The following is a 15,725-nucleotide window of genomic DNA, read 5'->3' on the forward strand; positions in this document are numbered from 1 at the left end:
ATGAACCACAATTTGATGATCAATGGTTTAGAAAAGTCACTCGGCATCTTGAAGGACACTCTGTGATGCTGATTGAACTTTGATTTGGCACTTTGGTCATGGTCACTCAAACCCTGATCTGTGATATTGATAGAATTTAATGGGTTTCTTTATGATGTCAGCCACCAGAATTTTCTGTTTTCCTTGATGGTATCAGGGGAGTAGAATGTTCGACCTTATGAGGTCAGCTCAGAGGAGTCTAAATGCATGTCTCTTGTTTGTGTCAGTTACTCTCAGATCACCCGATTACTGTTACCTATCTACTATTACTCTTAGTCTAACAGTCACTTTGCTCACTACTTTACTTATTTATCTTCAGCCAACTGTGTGCTTGCTCTAGGGGTTGGTAAGGTTAGACCTCACTTGTGTGAAGCGCCTTGAGGCAACTTTTTTGTGATTTGGCGCTATATATATATATATATATATATATATATATATATATATATATATATATATATATATATATATACACACACACACACACACACACTCAACAAAAATATAAATGCAACACTTTTGGTTTTGCTCCCATTTTGTATGAGATGAACTCAAAGATCTAAAACTTTTTCCACATACACAATATCACCATTTCCCTCAAATATTGTTCATAAACCAGTCTAAATCTGTGATAGTGAGCACTTCTCCTTTGCTGAGATAATCCATCCCACCTCACAGGTGTGCCATATCAAGATGCTGATTAGACACCATGATTAATGCACAGGTGTGCCTTAGACTGCCCACAATAAAAGGCCACTCTGAAAGGTGCGGTTTTGTTTTATTGGGGGGGGGGGGATACCAGTCAGTATCTGGTGTGACCACCATTTGCCTCATGCAGTGCAACACATCTCCTTCGCATAGAGTTGATCAGGTTGTCAATTGTGGCCTGTGGAATGTTGGTCCACTCCTCTTCAATGGCTGTGCGAAGTTGCTGGATATTGGCAGGAACTGGTACACGCTGTCGTATACGCCGGTCCAGAGCATCCCAAATATGCTCAATGGGTGACATGTCCGGTGAGTATGTCGGCCATGCAAGAAATGGGACATTTTCAGCTTCCAAGAATTGTGTACAGATCCTTGCAACATGGGGCCGTGCATTATCCTGCTGCAACATGAGGTGATGTTCTTGGATGTATGGCACAACAATGGGCCTCAGGATCTCGTCACGGTATCTCTGTGCATTCAAAATGCCATCAATAAAATGCACCTGTGTTCTTCGTCCATAACAGACGCCTGCCCATACCATAACCCCACCGCCACCATGGGCCACTCGATCCACAACATTGACATCAGAAAACCGCTCACCCACACGACGCCACACACGCTGTCTGCCATCTGCCCTGAACAGTGTGAACCGGGATTCATCCACGAAGAGAACACCTCTCCAACGTGCCAAACGCCAACGAATGTGAGCATTTGCCCACTCAAGTCGGTTACGAGGACGAACTGGAGTCAGGTCGAGACCCCGATGAGGACGACGAACATGCAGATGAGCTTCCCTGAGACGGTTTCTGACAGTTTGTGCAGAAATTCTTTGGTTGTGCAAACTGATTGTTTCAGCAGCTGTCCGAGTGGCTGGTCTCAGATGATCTTGGAGGTGAACATGCTGGATGTGGAGGTCCTGGGCTGGTGTGGTTACACGTGGTCTGCGGTTGTGAGGCTGGTTGGATGTACTGCCAAATTCTCTGAAACACCTTTGGAGATGGCTTATGGTAGAGAAATGAACATTCAATACACGAGCAACAGCTCTGGTTGACATTCCTGCTGTCAGCATGCCAATTGCACGCTCCCTCAAATCTTGCGACATCTGTGGCATTGTGCTGTGTGATAAAACTGCACCTTTCAGAGTGGCCTTTTATTGTGGGCAGTCTAAGGCACACCTGTGCACTAATCGTGGTGTCTAATCAGCATCTTGGTATGGCACACCTGTTAGGTGGGATGGGTTATCTCAGCAAAGGAGAAGTGCTCGCTATCACAGATTTAGACTGGTTTGTGAACAATATTTGAGGGAAATGGTGATATTGGGCCTCATGTATCAACATTGCGTACGGCGATATTTGAACGTATATGGGGTGTACGCCAGAACGTCTGCGCTACTTGGCATTTATCATTGTGGTCGTTGGCGTACGCTGCGCTGAAAATATACACCAGGTCGAGAGGTGGCGTAAATTATACACCAAAATGAACCAGCGCTGGAATCCACATAAAAATGAAGATGATCAACATGATAAACAGTGCCATTATACAAATCAATGCATATGTTACATAAATAACACTTTCCTGATTATACTACATAATAATCAATACAAATTCCGCCTTTGCGGGATTGTTGGTCTCGAGCACGATCCGTGGCTACAGCGCTGACTCCAAAGACAGCGCTGCTCGCCTTTTTCTCCAGGCTTCGAGCCTGGAGCCAGAGCAGCGCTGAGCTTAACTTCATGTGGTGTGATCGTTTTAGACTATGAAATTGATAACAACTGTAGTTTCGTCATTCCCTTAATTCGCCCGTGCTGCAACCAGGTTTTGTCGTCTCCATTCGGTTGTCACAATAAAATAAATACAGAAATACATTTAAAAAATAAAGAAATCTGCGAGCAAATATCCACATGTCAAGAATTATTGAAAAGAGAATACAGTGGTCCCTCGCTATAACGCCGTTCACTTGTCGTGGCCTTGGAGTCTCGCGGAGTATTTAGTCCAATTTTGCATGCCTTTTTTTTTTACAGTGTTCTGTCTTCTGCGTATCTGTTTATAAGAATCTTGTTGCCCAGAAGAGAAAAGAGCGCCAACAACTACTCATAACTGTGTGTCACTTGGAAACAGACACCTGCAGCCAGGTGTGAGTGGGAAAAGGCGCAGCGCCAGGACGCAGAGGCCCGATCTGTGAAATACTGGTGAGTCACTATTAATAATTTCTTATGTGTCCGACCTCGTTCGTTGATCGTTAAAATTAATTCGTTAGTTCTAAATGCCATCATAATTATTTATAGGAAAACGTTCTATTTTTATTTCTCAAACAAATGTTTGGGCCTGAAAACAGTCTGGTATTATTTTCCTACTAAGGTTTGAACTTTGAGAGTGTTTACACACGAGAGAAAAGTGAGAAAATGTTCATGCCTGATTGAGAAAGTGTATAAACTGTGTAGTGAGGGGTTTTACAGCTTTGAAACATCTATAATAATTGTAAAAAATATCGCTGACTACGTTGCGGTTTCGCGTATTACGGGCTATTTTTTAGAACGTAACTCCAGCGATTAATGAGGGACCACTTTATTGATTATATACTACAAAACAATTGATACGACAGCCGCTTTTGACGCTCTATTGGCACACGTCGTGATTGGTGGAGTTCTTTTTCATTGCTTTCTTCCCGGCTTCCATGTCGCACAATGAGGGTGTGTCTGAAGCGGAGTCTGAATATTTATGGGCGTGTTTATTATAATTACGATCGTTTCCACCCGCCGCATTTATCAAGATCACGTCAGGCATACGCCAGAAATGGGCAGGTGCGCACTGCTTGATACATGTCACGGCGACTTTGGTGTATTTCAAGTTTACGCCGTAAATTCACGCCACAAGTGCGCAACATTGATACATGAGGCCCATTGTGTATGTAGAAAAAGTTTTAGATCTTTCAGTTCATCTCATACAAAATGGGAGCAAAACCAAAAGTGTTGCATTTATATTTTTGTTGAGTGTATATAAAATAAAAAACAAACAAACAAAAAAACCAGTCTGTTAATTCTTTAGTTCTATTACTTTTTAAGTTACTGGCCTTTGATCAGTGATTGAAGGTGAGCTCTGCCTCACATTTATTTTTCTTTTGTTTACCTGAAATAATACTGTTGTTACTTTGGCAGCCATTACACCAATCCTGCTCGACGCTCTTACTGATCCATCCAGAAAAACTCAGATGTGCCTCCAGACCCTGCTGGACACGAAGTTTGTCCACTTTATTGATGCTCCTTCGCTGGCTCTCATCATGCCCATTGTTCAGAGAGCCTTCCAGGATCGCTCCACTGACACTCGCAAGATGGCTGCCCAGATCATTGGCAACATGTACTCACTCACCGATCAGAAGGTACACAGTAGCAACAAACATCACAACAAAAAGACAAAATTTTCATGTATCTTCCAAAGAAATGGTGCATTTAGACTCTTAGGTTTTGATCATCTATGGTCCAGATCCCAGTTTTAAGCCAACTGGAACCAAGTGAGGCCCAAGCCTCCGGAGCCCCATCTTGGGACAACGCAACTGTAGGGATGAGACCTGGACTCGTAGAGCCACGCGTGTGACAGCACTGTCATCCAAAGTCTTATGTCAGGAGGAGTAATATTATCTATGACTGTTGTGGTTTTCCAGCATATCCACTCATTCACAGCCTTTACTCTCACCGCACGAATGGTGAAGTTGGCCCCAAAACTCCCTAAATGAATCTTCGCTTTTGCATCAGTTCACATTTCTGGTGATGGATGTTTAATGCAAGTGTGCACTTGCATTTTTTTTTTTTTTTTTTTTTTTTTTAAGTCCTTTGCAGTAAAGGTCTGCAAGGACTAAAGCTATCAAGATTAGTACCCAGTGTGCCAACATCTCAAAAACTGTTCTGTGAAATTTCCTAAAATTTGGTGGGGGCATTCCTTGGGATCTGTGGGGTCATGGAAGTTTAGACTTATGAAGTGAATCTCCCTGGGGCACTCAGGGCCTCACAGAAAAAAAAAAGAAGTCATTTTCATACTTATAATTTCAGAAAAATAGCTCAAAATAGCCTTTTCTGTATTTTGGGAGGTTGTCTATCAATAGAAAAAAAACAAATTGTCCTTGAAACTTCCTAAGGCTGCTCCTAAGCTCCAAGATGCTTTACAATCTGGCCACGGTCATAGACTTTTGGATTGAATCACTGTGCCCTCCCAGAAGATTAATCAGTTTCAGGCAAATACATACAAATGACTTGCATAATGCCACTTTCTCCATATTTGGTCAAAATTTGTCTGTAGGATTTCAGGGTCTTTTGACCTGTGTTAGTTTTTCTCCAATTCCTCTGCACGTGTTTGACTCCTACTGCAGGGGTCACCAACCCTCTCCTGGAGGTCACCTGGCCTGCATGTTTTTCAAGTGTATCTGCTGCAGTCACAGCTGATTGGTTGAGTCTGTTTTGTGGCTGTGACTTGGCTGAGTACACCTGACTGAGTTAACTAGCAGAGGGAGGAGCAGGAGTTGTTGGAAAACATTCAGAACAGCTGATCATGACCAGGGTTGGTGAGCCCTGGCCTACTTCATTTTTTCTAAACTTTGCTTGACCTGATATTTGTTGTGCATGTCAAGTTGACAAAAATAAATTCAAAAGTAAAGATAATAAAACATGAACTAAAATAGCACTCATCAGATCACGTTTCTTTGATTAATATTAGACTTTTTTGAAAACTTCTTATTCAGATTTGCCACAAAAGCCTCTGTCACAGAGCAGATGTTGACTTTTCATTGACTTTCTTGAAAATAGCTTCCTTAAATCCCACAAGGAAGCTAACAGACACATTACTGTGTACCTGTAGGTATTGTTTTATTTTTCTTCAAAAACAAATCGCTCTTCTGGAACTCATTAGTTAGTACCTTAACCTGCATACAAAAATAAATGAACTGGTTTACAGGTGTGCAGTACTCTGGTCAGTGTTGCCACAGTTACTTTGAAAAAGTAATCCAATTACTGATTACTCCTTGAAAAAGTAACTTAGTTACTTTACTGATTACTCAGTTTAAAAGTAACTAAGTTAGATTACTAGTTACTTTATTAGTTACTTTCAGCAGCTGCTGACAACACCCCCATGACCTCATGAAAATAACCCGTTTTGTGAATACTCACTTTATAGTCGACTATAGTGACTTCAATGAACATAAATGGTTGTTTTAAAAAATATATATAAAGACATCTTTCTTTACCTCATATTTAACTGTTTACAGCACTGTAACCATAAAACTTACCATTTCTAACCTACATTGTTTATAAATGTAACTATTAAATTCTTTGTAACATTTTTCTAACATTTAAAGTCTTTCTAAACATTTTAGTTGTTGAAATTATTATTACTGTAAGTAGTATTAGTAGTTCTAATAGTATGAAAAAATGTCTTCAAAAGTGGACCTTCAAAAGTGGGCAGTTGTGGTGAGCCCCACTGCCACTGCCCACACTCCCTTCCCACATGGATTCGGCCCTGGTTTGCTGCACAGAGGTTGTGGTTTGCTGTTTGAGCAGAAGAATGGATAACGTTTATTTATGTAGAAAACATGACCAGACTGACAGGTAAAGTTTTTATCAATGTTTTTACATCACGTCGTCCTCAGAAAGAGAGTTTAGGCGCATTTGGGTCGAAAATAAAAGTGTTAGTATGTGTGCATTGCAGACCAGCTGTTTTTAACGAGGACACGGCCAGAGCGGTACAGTGTTCTTTTTTTTTTTTTTTTTTTTTTTTTTTTTTTTTAACTTATTTTTTTTTTGGAATGTTCAGTGCAAATGACAACTGGTAGACAGTAATAAACAGTATACATAGTGCATAGATAATTAATAGGTCTTTTCATGCATATTGTTTTGCAATATTAGTACTTCTGTCCATGGCTTAGACATAGAAATCAAAGAAAGAATGCACATTTCATACATAACTCATACTTTTGAAATATACATTTGTATTGGGGACCATTTCTTAATAAACATATCTGTTTTCAGTTGTAGTTTTGCAGTTTTCCATATAATAAACATCTCTTAATTTATTTTTCCATTGGATGATTGTAGGAGGCTGCGGGCTGAGCCAGGAAACCGTGATCATCTTTTTAGCAATTAGGAGCAGAATTCTCAATAGGTGGTAATTACAGTGTGATCTTTTTTTTTTTTTTTTTGAGAAAATACCCAATAACTTTGTTGATGGTTCTTCTCCTATTTCAAGATCTAAACAATTCTTAATTTCACATTTTACATTTTCCCAAAAGATGTTCAATTTAGGACAACCCCAAAATATGTGGATGAAATTTCTCACCAGACCGCAGCCCCTCCAACATTTATCTGTGGTACCACCAAATTTAGATGTAACAACTAGAGTTCTGAAGAACCTGATTTTAGTTTTCCATTCAAACTCTCTAAGGCTGTTGATAATTTTGTGTCCCTCCCCAAGTGACAATTCCCAGTCTTCATCTTGAATTAATGTATTCATTTCCAATTCCCATTTCGTCTTTATATGTAATGTATTTTCTGTTGAAACCTCTTGCAGTATTTTATATATATGAGATATATATTTACTAGTAATTGACCTCTTTGTCACAGATACAAAGAAGAGTTCAATGTTTGAAGGAGCACTCCAAATTGTGTTTTTATTTAAATAATGTCTTATATCTTCAATTAAGACATTATATTTGTAAAAATCTTGGTTTGGAAGACTGTACTTTTGTTGGAGTTGTTGAAATGACATCAGGCTTCCCCCCTCAAACAGCTGAGGCAGCATGGTCAAGCCTCTTTTGGCCCAATTGTTTAAGGTCGAGGCGGGAGGAGACTCTGGATTATGATTAATTTGGATCAATCTATAGAAAGAATCAGATAAGTTCAGACATTTTCTTATACTCGACCATACAGATAAGGTGTTTTTTACTAGTGAATTTGTAATTTTGTTCTTTGATTGAGTTTCCAGATTTACAAATGGTAATGTGTCAAGAAATATGCCCGGACAGTCACCTTGTTCCATATTATACCATATTGTTTCTTCTTCTTGAGACAACCAGGTGATCATTGATCTAATTTTAGCAGCCAAATAATAATTTCTCAAATTTGGTACATTTAGACCTCCCAACTCTTTAGGGCACATAAGTGTTTTAAGTCTAATCCTCGGCCTTTTGTTTTGCCATATGAATTTTGAGAGCCATTTATTAAGTATTGTGAATGTAGAAATCGGTATCTTAATAGGTAAAGACTGAAACAGGAAGAGAAGCCTTGGTAGTATGTTCATTCTAATAGTTTCTATTTTTCCCACCATTGAGAGTGGTAGGATTTCCCAGTGCATAAGGTCTTTTTTAATTTCATCCATTATTTTATCATTATTGGATTTGAACAACTGTGATATTTGTGGGGTGACAATGATTCCAAGATATCTAAATCCTTGATTGCTCATCCGGAATTTGTATCTGTTGATCAGATCTGTAGGCCATTGTCCCTTTAGAATCATTGCCTCCGATTTTGATTGGTTTATTTGATAGCCAGAGAATTTGCCATATATATCCAATGACTCGATAAGTGCTGGTATGGATGTTGCCGGATCACTAATATATGTTAAAATATCATCGGCAAAGAGGGAGATTTTATGTTCCCTCTTGTTTTTGTCCTCAATGCCTTTAATATTTCCATTTGTCCCAATTAGTGCTGCAAAGAGGTTCAATGTTAATTGCAAATAATCAGAGACTTAAACAGTCGCCCTGGCAAACTCCCCTTTTCAGATAAAAGAAATCAGAACAGCAACCATTAACCCTAACACATGATTTTGGATTTGTGTAGATTATCTTTATCCACTCCACAAGTTTCGGGTGGAAGCCTATGGTCGAAAGGGTGCAATATAAAAAATGCCAATTGACAGTGTCGAAGGCCTTCTGTGCATCAAAACTGATTAGCATAGAATTGTTAAGATGTTTTGCTTGAGTTATAACATTTAAAGTTCTCCGTATATTATTAGCACCATGTCGACTTGGGATAAAACCAGCCTGGTCTGGGTGAATTAGTTTTCTAATGTGCTTTTAGATCCTCTTAGCTAAAATGCTGGTCAACAATTTTAAGTCATTGCACAAAAGACTAATTGGTCTATACCCTTTACAATGCATTGCATCCTTTCCTTCTTTATGAATGACAGAGATGATCGCCTCAGACCATGAGTTGGGCATTTCACCGTTTGTAAGTGTATAGTTGAAAACCCTGGTTAATAGTGGTAAAAAAGCTTCTAAAAAACATTTATAGAATTCTCCAGGGATACCATCTGTCCCTGGAGACCTGTTGTTTTTTTAGTTTTTTAATTGCTTCTCTAATCTCAGCTTCTGTTATATTTGACACCATTCCTGCAGCATCATCTGCAGAGAGAGTGGGTAAATTTAGGTTACTGAGAAATATTTCATTTTGGCATTTTAACTCATCACTTATAGAGGTTGGCTCGTCATAAAAATTTTCATAAAAGGATGCAAAAGCATTGGCTATGTCTTTGGGTCGGTGCATTGTTGTTTTGTTTATGGGATGATTTATTTTGTGTACCATTCTATCTGTTTGTGCCTTTCGGAGCTGAAAGGCTAGAAGGCGACTTGCTCTGTTACCCATCTCATAATATCTATGTTTAGAGAATCTTAGGGCCCCTTCTGCTTTATATGTAAGAATTTTATCCAATCGTTTCCTGGCTTCTTTTAATTTCAACAATGTGTCATTATTACTTGTATGTTTATGCTCCATTTCTAGCTGTTTTATTTTTTGTTCAAGATTGTTTTGTTCCTCTAGTCTCTGTTTTTTTTAGTCGAGATGATATCTGTATCATTTTCCCCCTAATTACTACTTTGGCTCCACTCCATAAAATTGATGGAGTGACTTCCCCATTATCATTTGATTCTAGGTAATCTAAAATGCTTTGTTTCAGTTCTTGAACTACTAGTGGATTTGTAAGTAGTGATACGTTCATCCTCCAATATTTAAAGAATTTTTCCCTACAGAGATCAAGCTGTAAAATCACAGGGGCATGGTCACTCAGTGTTATGGTTTCTATACAACAATCAGTAACTTGATGCATATGTTGTTGGGAGATACAGAAAAAGTCTATCTTCGAGTAGCTATTATGAACATTGGAGAAAAATGTAAAATCCTTTTTACTTTGGTTCTTATTCCGCCATGGATCAGTGAGGCCAAGTTCTGTTATGTTATTCAGCATTTTGGTTTTCCTAGTTTGTGCGCCCATTTCTAGTGGCGTTTTGTCTAGATTCCCATCTTGAACCGTATTAAAATCTCCGCCCACTACAATAATACCTTTGGCATTCCCTGCTATAATATTTGCAATTTCTTTAAAAAACTTCGTCATATTCATTTGGGCCATACAGATTTATAATAGAAAGTTCCTCTTCCCCCACGTGTCCGATCACCATGACATATCTGCCCAATTTATCTTGTATTACACTTTCCTTCAGGAAAGGGAGTGATTTGTTGATCATAATTGTAACCCCTCTTTTATTTCCAAATGAAGCGCTGTATGTTTGGTTTACCAATTCTCTTTTAAGTTTTTTGTGTTCTAAGTCACTCAAATGTGTTTCCTGTTAGAGAGCTATGGAACACTGCATTTTCTTCAACTGGCTAAATATCTTTTTTCTTTTTATAGGGTGATTTAAGCCATGGACATTATAAGTAATAATATTAATATTTCTCATGAATGTATAGTATGAATGTAACAACACATCTTTTGTCTTACTAAATCACAGTTATACATTGTGTCAAACAGTTGTGACTGCACCTTCTGTATATTAAGAACATTGATAACAGTTATTGGAACAGAACTTATGAACAAAACCTTAAAATAACTTCCAAAATTTGATGTAATTAAATGAAGTTCCTCTGGAATAGTCTCTGTGGAGACGGAGAGGCGTGACTTCGTGTGTTGGCAAAAGTCCGACAGCAAAAGGCTGCACGAGGAATTGCCTTTGCAAAAGTCAACTTAAAATAGTCATAATGAAACAGAAATATCATCCCACCTTCTTCTGGGCAGGAGAGAACCCTTCAAATTAAACTCGGATAATTTACATAGTTACTATCTTAACTAGTTACCATCAATAGCAGAAAATGTGCACATTTAACGTTATTTAAACATTTATTGCTACTTCTCAGACATATCTCCGTAGGAAGAGCTTTAGGTCCGCGGTGGTCAGCTCTCCGTCTTCAGCTCCTTTAGTGGTCCAGGTGTTGCATAGCAGCTCCTCTCGGCAGTTCTCTCTCTCTCATCCGCTTTGACGCTTATTCCCATCTCCATGAGGGTTGGCGCTGCTTCTGCAAGTGTGGAGAATGTCTTCACACTGGTGTCCATGTGGATCTTCAGCTGGGCAGGAAAAGGTGACGCGGCTTTAACCTTTTCCTCTTTGAGATGTTTGATTACGTCTCTCACTTGTTTACGTTTCTTCTGCACATGTGTGGTGTAGTCGTGGTCAACGTACACCTTTTGACCTTGGTATAGTATCCCATGTCTTTTCCATGCCTCTTGTAGAATTCTGTCTTTCACTCTGTAGTCCAAAAATTTGACCACAATGGATCTTGGTGGAGCATTGTCTGTCAGTCTAATGGTCAGCGAGCCCTTTCCACACCGAGGTCGAAGTCCTCGGGTAATTTCCACGTTGTGCGGAGCATCCCCGTTATGAAGCGGATCATGTCATTTCTCTCTTCGCCTTCTTTAAGTCCATAAAGCGTAGATTATTACGTCTAGCTCTCGATTCGATATCTTCGCATTTGGCTGACAATGCAGTTTCTCGTCATAGCATGTAGCGCATAGCTCTGTCATGACGCTGTAGCATGTCCTCATTGTCGCTCACTCTGTTTCATATCAGTCATTTGCTGTTTGATTTGGTCTGTCCTTTCAATCACATCCTTAAGAGCGTTTTCCATCCTTGTCAGTGTCGATTTTGTGTCTTTGGAGGCTTCCGCATGCTCGTTTCTGAAGTCTTTCAGCTCTGTTAGCAGTGACGCCATGTTATTTTCAGCATCTCCCGTGTCAGCGTCTTCAACTTGTTCTCGTTTTTCATCCTTTTTCATAGCTCTTGTTTCTTTTCTTGCAGCGGACATCTTCAGGTCTCTTAATATGGCAGAGTAGAATAAAATGAGTGCAATTTACTTTTTGTTTCTAGCTAGTTTTGGGTTTTCTCTCCAAAGCTCAGAAATCAAGCTGCTTTCCCTTTCATGACGTCACCGGAAGTCCGCGGCACAGTGTTTTAAAGAAAGAAGAAAAAAAAAAGTAAAAATGTTTTCAAAAGTGGACCTTTAATCTAGGGGAGTTGTGGTGAGCCCCGCCGCCTACACTCCCTTCCCACATGGGTTCGGCCCTGGTTTGCTGCACAGAGGTTGTGGTTTGCTATTTGAGCAGAAGAATGGATAACGTTTATTTATGCAGAAAACATGACCAGACTGACAGGTAAGAAAGTTTTTATCAACGTTTTTATATCACGTCCTCAGAAAGAGAGTTTAAGTGCATTTGGGTGGAAAAAAAAAAAGTGTTAGTATATGTGTGCATTGCAGATCAGCTGTTTTTAACGAGGACACAGCCAGAGCGGCACAGTGTTTTAAAGAAAAATAAATAAATAAAAATGTCTCTGTAAAACCATAGCTCTGAGTGTCACCACGCTTTGAGAGACAGCTGTTTTCAACTCGGAGCTGAGCTGATGGCTGCAGCGGATGCGGCTCTGTGCAGCAGCTCGCTCAAAGTGGACAGTTCAGACCTCCCCCTGCATCTCGTCGGGACACCTGTGTTAAAGCTGTTTTAAGTTATTTTAATCTGATTACTGATTTGGAAAGATTAACGTTAGATTACTCGTTACTGAAAAAAAGCGTTCAGATTACAGTAACGTGTTACTAAGTAATGCGTTACCGGCATCACTGACTCTGGTACATCTGCCTTCAGGTTTAACTTCATCCTCCTTGTGTCAATGTGTGGGGCTAAAACAAGAACTTGTCAAGTTTTAATTTGATGGGTGTTCTTATTTTTTAACCTGCCAGAATTTAATGTTTGAACCCAAACATTATTTGTACCTTGTTTCATGATCGACTTTTGTGCATGTCTTCATTTGTAGGACCTTTCTCCATATCTGCCCAGTGTGATCCTGGATTGAAGGCCTCACTGTTGGATCCGGTGCCTGAGGTGTGTTTAATGTTGTAATCACAATAACACCTGGCTGCATATGTGGAGCTGATGCAGTAGCTACTCTTCTGCTCTTCTCCAGGTCAGAACAGTATCAGCCAAAGCCTTGGGAGCCATGGTAAAGGGAATGGGTGAATCCTGCTTTGACGACCTGCTGCCATGGCTCATGGAGACGTTGGCCTCTGAACAGAGCTCTGTCGATCGATCTGGAGCTGCCCAAGGTTTGATCTCATACACTGTGTCAAGTCTTTGATGTTGTGGCAGTTTGACAGTACTTCAGTGCCTGTCCTGGTTTGTGCAGGTCTGGCTGAGGTGATGGCTGGACTGGGAGTGGAGAAATTGGACAAATTGATGCCAGATGTGGTGCAGACAGCCAGTAAAATAGACATTGCTTCCCATGTCAGAGATGGATACATCATGATGTTCATCTACCTTCCTCTCACTTTTGGAGACAAGTTTACACCCTATGTGGGACCGATCATCCCCTGTATCCTAAAGGTATCCCTTTCCTGCTATTGAACAAAGTTTTGGTTTAATGTTTATATCATGAATACATGAATAGAATACAGAGTACCATGTTTTCTGGAGTATAAATCATACTGGAGTATAAATTGCACCTGTCAAAAAAATCCCTCAGAGGGCCATACGGCTTAGGCCATACTAAAAACAACAAAGATCAATTGAACGAAGTGCAACAAATAATTGATTTTAATATAAGGCAATTGACCAATGTTGTCCACAGTTTTTCTTCAATGGCAGAAGTCTTCCTCTTGCAAGATTGGTCAACCTGCATGCTCGGACAGGGGTCCACACAGTGTTTCTCTGCGGGCTAGTTTAACAATGGACAGGATCTCCATGTTGCACATGTGTACACTACAGTGTGTGTTGTTACTTTATATGATAACTTTTAAATAAAAAAAAAAAACAGCAAGATGGTCAAATAAATGTGCACTGCACAACATTTTGGGTGTTATTTGATGCAGGTGAATAGGCATTGCTGACCCACAGCATTGAAAATGCTATAATAAAATTGGGATGGGGCTGATTTGATCCATCCAACATCAGGTCTGCTGCCATTGGAATGCAGTTCACAGAGATCTCTTTCAGTGAGGGTGACACCATGCTGCTTTGCAACATCTCCACTGGACCCAGGTAGAAAACCATCCCAAAAATTGGTGGCAGCCAAGTTTGTCTGGCACGGGCTCAAGAAGGATGTGAGGGACAGGGACTTTTTGGAGAGTGTCAGCATTCCAAGATCCACTGCTACTCTAAAATTCCCCGGCACACTTCCCTGTGCCTGAGCGGAGATTTGACTATGTTAATGTAGACCTCATGGGCCTCCTACCCTCCTCCCTGTGTTTCACACACCACCTTACCGCCTCACGATTTGGCACTCTATCTGACCTCTCTGCTGACAGGCGCTCACAGTTTATGTCTGAGCTCTGGAATGCCGTTGCAGACAGCCTGGGTGTGAAGCTCCACTGCACCACCGCATATTGCCACCAGGTTAATGGACTGTGTGCGCTTTCATCACTCTATGAAGGCCTCTCTAGGCCAGCCTAACAGGTGGCAGTTGGGTGGACAGACTCCTGTGGGCCATGCTGGGCCTATAAACTGTCCCTGAGGAGGACCTCCACTTCTTGTCTGTGGCGTTGGTTTGTGACCAGCCATTGTGGGTCCTAGGAGAGTTCATTCATGACACCACCACCCCCCTGGTCAGCTGCCCACCAACGGATTGTGCTTCAGGACAAGGTTAGGCTTTTCGCACCCATGCCTGGTTCACAGCATGGCCTTTTGTCCTCCAACACTCCGTCATATCTGCAGTCAGCAGAAGATGTATTTCAGTCATCATGATGCACACAGGGGACCGTTGTAGCATCCCTATGTGATAGCCTGTTTCATATATTGATGACAGGGGGGACAAAAATTTTGTGGTTGACATAGCCGATAAAGCCGATCACATTTTGGTCGACTGCCTCAAGCCAGCCCATCTGGATCTGGACAGACCCATGGGTCTTGCCCGTCCTCCTCTATGAGCACGACCTCCTACTCAGCCCAGGCCCACACAGTGGAGGCCTTGGATCTCCTTGCCACTGACTTACGCCACAGTGTCTCCAGGTTGTTTGCCTGCCCCCTCGATGACATTAGTTATTTTTGCTTATGATAAATTCTTGGAGGATGTATGTAGCAGACATAATTCAATATGTAATAGACATTGTGGACTCAATTCACCATACCCAGTTGTCATTTGTGGTGAGTGTTGAGTGTTCTGTGTTGTAGATCTAACAATGCTCTGAGGTGTGGGCTACACACATCACTGTGCGTCTCATTCAGAGTTACAGGGACTGCTGTGTTTTTGATGGGCAGTGCTAAGCTTTGTTCCAAAGTGTGAGTTTTGAACCTGGATCTTAAAATAAATGACATGCCGTTCTTTTGACGTGGGAAATTATATATAACATAGAAAATATAGAACATCTTGAAGGTCTAAGGGCTTGTTAGATGAGTCTTGACAAAAAGGTAAATAAATTGTCAAACATTTTGCTCCTCACGTTTTCCTCTGGTTGTGTAGCACCGACACTCTCCATATCACCCACCAGGCTCTGGCTGACGAGAATGAGTACGTGCGAGACACTGCGCTACGAGCCGGCCAGCGAATCATCAGCATGTATGCTGAGACTGCCATCGCACTGCTGCTTCCAGAACTGGAACAAGGCCTGTTTGATGATCTGTGGCGGATCAGGTCAGTCCTCATACACAGCTATATGCTTGTGTTTGAATGACAGGAACATTCATGTTGTGCTGCT

The 15,725-nt window shown here is 40.7% G+C and overlaps 1 protein-coding gene across 1 annotated transcript in view; it reads left to right on the plus strand.

Moving 5' to 3' along the window:
• The window catches only part of gcn1 (GCN1 activator of EIF2AK4), a 194,863-nt gene that overhangs the window by 99,959 nt on the left and 79,179 nt on the right, over positions 1-15,725 (plus strand). The window contains 6 exon segments of the mRNA XM_034169713.1: positions 3,897-4,117; positions 12,854-12,878; positions 12,881-12,921; positions 13,004-13,142; positions 13,223-13,419; positions 15,519-15,661. Of these exon segments, the coding sequence (XP_034025604.1) occupies positions 3,897-4,117; positions 12,854-12,878; positions 12,881-12,921; positions 13,004-13,142; positions 13,223-13,419; positions 15,519-15,661 (766 nt within the window).

The sequence above is a fragment of the Thalassophryne amazonica genome, chromosome 5 (assembly GCF_902500255.1).
Source record: "Thalassophryne amazonica chromosome 5, fThaAma1.1, whole genome shotgun sequence".
In the NCBI taxonomy this organism is placed as follows: Eukaryota; Metazoa; Chordata; class Actinopteri; order Batrachoidiformes; family Batrachoididae; genus Thalassophryne; species Thalassophryne amazonica.